Source organism: Anopheles maculipalpis, chromosome 3RL (assembly GCF_943734695.1).
Source record: "Anopheles maculipalpis chromosome 3RL, idAnoMacuDA_375_x, whole genome shotgun sequence".
NCBI classification, from domain to species: domain Eukaryota; kingdom Metazoa; phylum Arthropoda; class Insecta; order Diptera; family Culicidae; genus Anopheles; species Anopheles maculipalpis.
In genome coordinates this window covers 54,867,641-54,873,640 of record NC_064872.1, presented here as the reverse complement: position 1 = coordinate 54,873,640, position 6,000 = coordinate 54,867,641, and the positions used below count along the sequence as shown (strand labels likewise).

Here is a 6,000-nt window from a genome sequence, read left to right as displayed (position 1 = left end):
AGACTGTAGGACTTTATCTGTCCCCGGTCGCCGGTTCCCGCACAGAGGACTCTTTGCGAACCATTGCCACACATTTTCTCTTATTATTTCCCGTTGGCGTCAGCCTTTTGTCTTAGAGGGTTTTCAAGGTGCGGCATTTAATATGCGATCAGGAAATTTATTCCCGAACATCTATAAATCAGGAGAAATATATCCCGCACCGTTGGGAACTGAACGACCGGAGACCGGACACACGGATGCCACTCCGGAGACGGTGAGGAAAAGAAAGAGAGCAAGAGAGAGAGAGAGAACGAAGAAGTGACGTAGGGGTTAGATCAAAAGGATGATCTTACCGGAGCAGATGGGGCAGGAAGTTGAGGTTTCAAGACAATCACGACACACTGAGAACGCATCGGAACAGGTTCCAAGAGCTGACTGGTCTGGTCTTTTGCGTCTGCACTAATTTGTGTACATTCAGTAGAGACTTGTTTGATGTGTTTTGCGTGTGTAAAGGTTGAAAATGGAACTAATTAACCAGCGTACAACGATTAGCAGATAAGTTGATCCATTATTAGTGTAGCTTATTTTGAAGTTTCATTTTGAGGTTGATTTGGATGGATGTCAAGAGCGTTTCACGTTACAGACGGCAATACCCCAGTCCCCAGTCTGCTGTGCACGTGATCCACTGACACTGTGGATGGCAAACGAATGCATCGAACTAGGCACGCGTTCTTTAGCAAACAGCAGATTAAACCTCTACACTTGATAGGCTTTCGAGCTAGCAGATATCGCATTCTAACAGCCTCCAGAGTGGACAATGTTATCTTTTCACAGCGAATCAACACCGGACGGTTGCAAAAGCCATCAAAACAACCGAAAAGTGTGTCATTCTCCCCGGGCACAACGGTAATGAATTTATTTCGCGTTTGAGTGCTACTATCAATATCAGCCGTTGCCGATGGGACGCGTCCACAATCGCCGAGGGAAATCTCGTGCAGCCTCTAGTAATCCAGACGCTCAGTTCCACCCTTCGGAGGGGTGCGCTTGGCTGTACGCACTGTCAACCTCAAAGGCAGCAATGGAAAAATGGAAACGTAACAAAGTTTTCCTACATTAATTTTGTCACGTGGATGAGCGATGGTACGCTGTCCAAACATTTCAAACACGCCGGAACACGTGCACCGAATGCTGAGTGGCGAGTTGATGATGATCTGTGTGTGTGTGTGTGTGTGTGCGGCTTTACAGACAGCGTCTACTCGCTAGTGCGGGCACGTTAGGGTTGTACGAGGGAGGTTATAAGGTCACATTGAAGGTGGATGAAAATGGAAATCCCACTCAACACCGAAAAGAAGGACCTTTCTCGAAGTGCTTCGTTGATACCTTTGGAATGTTTATGTGAGTGTGTGTGTGTGTGTGTGTAGGTAGATTCACGAGTGTGTGCAGGCGTGCCGTTGACGGATGTGACGAATTTTCCGCCGTATCACAATCATTAATCATGGCGAGCCTAAGAGAAAGAAAGTTTCACTGGCACTGGCTTTTTGCCAGCGTGGCAACGATTTTGGAGGAGTTTTTTTTTTGGGAGAGGGGAAGGAAGAGTTGGAATGCGTGTGATGTGGGAGGATGAGGGTTGATTTTTTTTTCTTCATAGATTATTCTGCTTTGAATGTGAAGAACAGTGCTTTACCTCCAGCGTTGATGGATAATGTTCTCCAACTGTAGGTGAGCTTGTCGCTCATACATTCGTTGACGTAAAGGCGGAAAGCGACAGACGCACTCCGGTGTTAACGAAAACAAAACAGCAAAACCGACTATCAAAGCCACGCGGCAAAGGGATTTGTGTCCATCTTCGCTTGACGGTTTCGTGATCGATACGAGCTCTCTGTACATGTCTTCTGCTGGATGTTTGTCTTAAGTTACATGCTCCTGGTGATTTGTGGCGTGATTGTTGATAGCTTGTGTGCTTTACTCGTGTTATGTTTTGCTTCCACGTGAGATCCTCTGGTCCGGTCGTAGCTCTGTCCGTTAGCTCAAACCGGCGATACGTAACCGTTTCCGACTTGCGATGAACTACAAAGAAACGTAAAATAGAGATCGATTATTATTGAAAGCATGTCGCAAATGCACGATCAAGCCTTTTTACTCGGTTCACTCGCCATACTCACTTCTTGAAGAACGGCTTAAAGCCATCCGGTTGTTCCTGGTGCTGCTGTTGCATACGATAGAAACCACCTGAAGGTGTCCCTGTACCTTGCTGCGACAAAGAGTCCGGAGACGACGCATATCCACTGCTAGAACCTCCAGCATTGTTGTTGTTGTTAACAGTGGACGGGTTGTTGTTGTTGTTGTTGCTAGTGCCATTCACGCTGGCCGCATTAGGCGTGGTACCGTTGGTGCTACTGTAGCAGGTACCGGTCGTAGGGGTTGTAAGAAGGTTCGCCGCCATGCTGGGCAGCTTCATATTCGGTGGAGTTTGGGGCGGCGTGTCGGTCTGGACCTCGGGAAACCCCATCGATTGCTGGGACGGGGTACTGTTCATAGACTGGGACTGTTGCTGCTGCTGCTGCTGCTGCTGCTGAAGGTTGTTGCCTTGCTGCTGCTGTTGCAATGTTGGCGTTGTAGGGTGGTTCAATACCGGGCCCGTAGTCGAACTGTTGTTGCTGCTGGTATTGCTGCTGTTGCTGCTGTTGCTGTTGCTGCTGTTGAGGGTAGTATTGTAGTGTTGAGCTCCGGCTAGAAACCCCCCATAGCGGGAATAGGGGGTACTCGCGAAACTGCTCATCATACCACTGGCCATACTCCCCCCCATACCTTGATTGTTGGGCGGAGTGTTGCTGCTGTTGCTGGTGGTGGTATTTCCCATACTCATACTCATGGGCGAACCGGCGTCGCCGATCATCATCATACTGTTCGCCCCATTGCTGTTGCCCTGATGCTGCACATGATGCTGCTGTTGCAGGTGATGCTGCGAGGATTGTTGCTGAAGGTGTTGCTGCTGCTGCAGATGATGGGCCTGTTGCGGTTGGTTTGGGTGATAGTCGGCGTTCGTACCGGTCATCCAGGAAGCGTGCAGACCCTGCGCAGGATGCGATTGTTGCTGCTGCTGCTGATGGTGTTGATGCGGATGCTGGAGCTGCTGCTGCTGCTGCTGCTGGTGCGGATGGTGCTGATGGTGGTGGTGCTGAAGGTGGAGCGGAAGGTGGTGTGGTGGTGGCGTTTTGCAAGCGGCTGTGTCGGCCAGACTCCAGATTTTTGGCTTTGAGGCTGGAATCGGCACTCCACAGTCGCTGCCCGTTTGGTTTTTTGAATGGTCCATATCGCCCTTCAGCAAACCGCCGTGATGAGGATGATGTTGCAGCTGCTGATGCTGCAGCGGATGCTGCTGCTGCTGCTGATGGAGATGGGTTTGATGGTGGTGTCCCCCGAGCATCGAATGGTGGTAGTACGGATGATGCTGCCCCAGATGTCCCGGATGCCCCATTAAGTTTTCCGGCTTCCGTTCGTCGTCCGTCAGGTCATCGTCATCGTCGTCCTTGTCGTGCTCGGACTTGACGTGATGCTGGTGGTGATGATGGTGGTGGTGCATGTCTAGAACGAAGAATATTGCCCATCATGAAAAGGGACAAAGGAGAAAGCTTCACGCTGTTAGCTAGGTTGTAACACAAATGTTGTGCATGGTTCAGAACAAACATCACGTAAAAGCCTATCGTTGATGAAATACTTGTGGCTGGTTGTATTACCAATTATTTTCTTTAACAGACTTGTTGAACATGTTCTACCTCAAACAATTCAAAGCCACCAATGTACATACTCAAAACCCAACACCTGTGCCTTTATGGATTATGTTCATTTGAATAAGATATATTGCAACATTCAAATAGCTCGTTTCAATGCCACAATAACCACCTGGGGTAGCGTTTTGGTGTGGTTACTCGATGTCAGAAGCATTGTGTTTCCAGCCTGAGTGTTCACAAAACGAAGGATCGGCATTGCATTTTGCACTCCCCCTCACTCTCAAAACCCTTAAACCCCTCAAAAAAAAAAAAAAAACACTCCAACAAAAGCTGTTGAACGGTATTGACACCGAATGAAATGAATGCGAATTGTATGCCAACTATTTTTAAACGTGAAAAGGAATATCAATCAATGTTCTGGAGGCGGCGGCGGATAGGATCTTGAGATTGAGCTCGCGAAAGCCAAGTTTTGTGCGAATGAAGCGGAGGAAGAGCAAAACGGTGATAAAGCGACCCGCAAACGCAAGATCGATCGATACGGCACGAACCGATTTGTCAATCACTCAATCAAACTCCGACATAGCCGGCCGGAACTGGGCGGAGGGGGGCGGAGGCCGTAACCAACCGCCAGCAGGCGCTGCTGGATGGAATTTAATGGATTTCTTTGTCTCTCCCACTCCGCGGACAGACAGACTTCCGAAGGGAATCCACCTGCCGCACGGTTCGGCGAGAAACGCAGCGAGACACATCCGACATTCGACAAATCAATTCTGAGGCCCTTGCACAGGAAGCGTGTAGTGTGGTTTCTTTTTCGTGTGTGTGTGTGTGTGTGTGTGTGTGTGTGTGTGTGTGTGTGTGTGTGTACCATAGACCCGCTGTTGATTGGCTGGGTCGGCCTCTTCCACGCAAACGGGGCGCGTATTATGCGAAATGCATCCGTCTCCATTAGCGCCACTCGATTCGACAAACGGAATGAAGATGAAACGAGCCGTTTCGTGGTTGACCGCGTGCCGAGACGCATGATGAAGTACCCGGGAAGTGGGACTTTCTTTCCACCAAGCATTAGGCCACAATTGGATCATATCCAGTCACGAGCATTGCAGAAAAGGGATTGCAACCATCGATGCATCATTGAATGTGATTTGTTTTCGTGAATAACTGGGGGAGGGGCAGAATTGGCAATTGGCAGCGCTGTTGAGGTTTAGTTACCTTTCGGACAGAATGATGGAGCAATCCTATTTGCTGTTGAGTCTATTGGAACGACAGGTAGGACTATGGTATCTTCCAACTAAATTCAAAATTTGAAATAATTTGTTTTAAACTTCAAGACATTCAAGACTTATAGATGGAACATAGACACATGCGATGAATAATTCGAATAAAATAAGGATGCCTTCGTCCATCAGTTTTGGTGTTTTATTTTGACCAATCTTCCCAATGTGGAGAACACTGTGTCCAGTTCAACGGGTTTTCTTTTCGCTTATGGAAATAGGACCGAAATTGTCTATTTGATCGATTCGTTTTATGATGACACAATCAAGACTTTGCAGATACGAACGACTGCTGCAGTCATTGGCCCGGCTAGACCAACGTTCCATCAAGGGAATGTAGCGAGAGACAGGCTGGTGGCGCTAGCGTCACTTTTTGCGTTTGACGCAATGGCCACCTGCCACAGACAGAATGCGAATGGGTTGCTTGTAAGTGCACACTGCAACCAGCGCTCTGGTCTGGCCATTCCCGGCTGCAACCCAAAACCACCGGCTAGATGAAGATCGCCTTGGGCTTTGCCGGAGGAAGACATCGTTCGTACGGGCATATTTATGATTGGGGATAAATTTGTATCCATTCTTTACACGCATCACCCAGCGTGGCTTTGGTGTGTGTGTGTGTGTGTGTGCCGAAAGAAGAGAAGGTCCTGAACACGAAGCGACTGGGGCTTATCCTTCTCGGACAGGACGTACAGGCAAGAAGCGCCCATGTTCTGAAGCCATCCAAGCAAAGGAGTGCTTAAATCATATCTTTAGCTTCCTTTGCAGTGAGGCTTCAGGCGAAAGTAACGGAAGTGGCCCACTAGCAAGAGCAGGATATGAAACATGTGTGCTTGCACCGATGCGTTTGTTTGCTTGTAAGTGTGTTGAATGGATACTAACCGAACCCACCCAACACTTCATTGTACAGTGTTAGGAGACTCGGAAGAAAAGGATTAAATACTATATCCTCTGTAAATACAATGTATGACACGAAAGGGACGCATGGTTTCGCTATAATGTAGCCAATGTTTAACCGTGCA

At 48.5% G+C, this 6,000-nt stretch overlaps 1 protein-coding gene across 2 annotated transcripts in view; it reads right to left on the bottom strand.

Moving 5' to 3' along the window:
- Positions 1-2,006: 2,006 nt before the first annotated feature.
- The window catches only part of LOC126561657 (homeobox protein araucan-like), a 99,016-nt gene continuing 95,022 nt past the window's right edge, over positions 2,007-6,000 (bottom strand). For both annotated transcript variants that reach the window (XM_050217942.1, XM_050217943.1), the window contains exons 5-6: positions 2,142-3,564; positions 2,007-2,046 (exon numbers count right to left, since the gene is read on the bottom strand). In XM_050217942.1, the coding sequence (XP_050073899.1) occupies positions 2,007-2,046; positions 2,142-3,564 (1,463 nt within the window). The remainder of the gene's footprint in view (positions 2,047-2,141; positions 3,565-6,000) is intronic.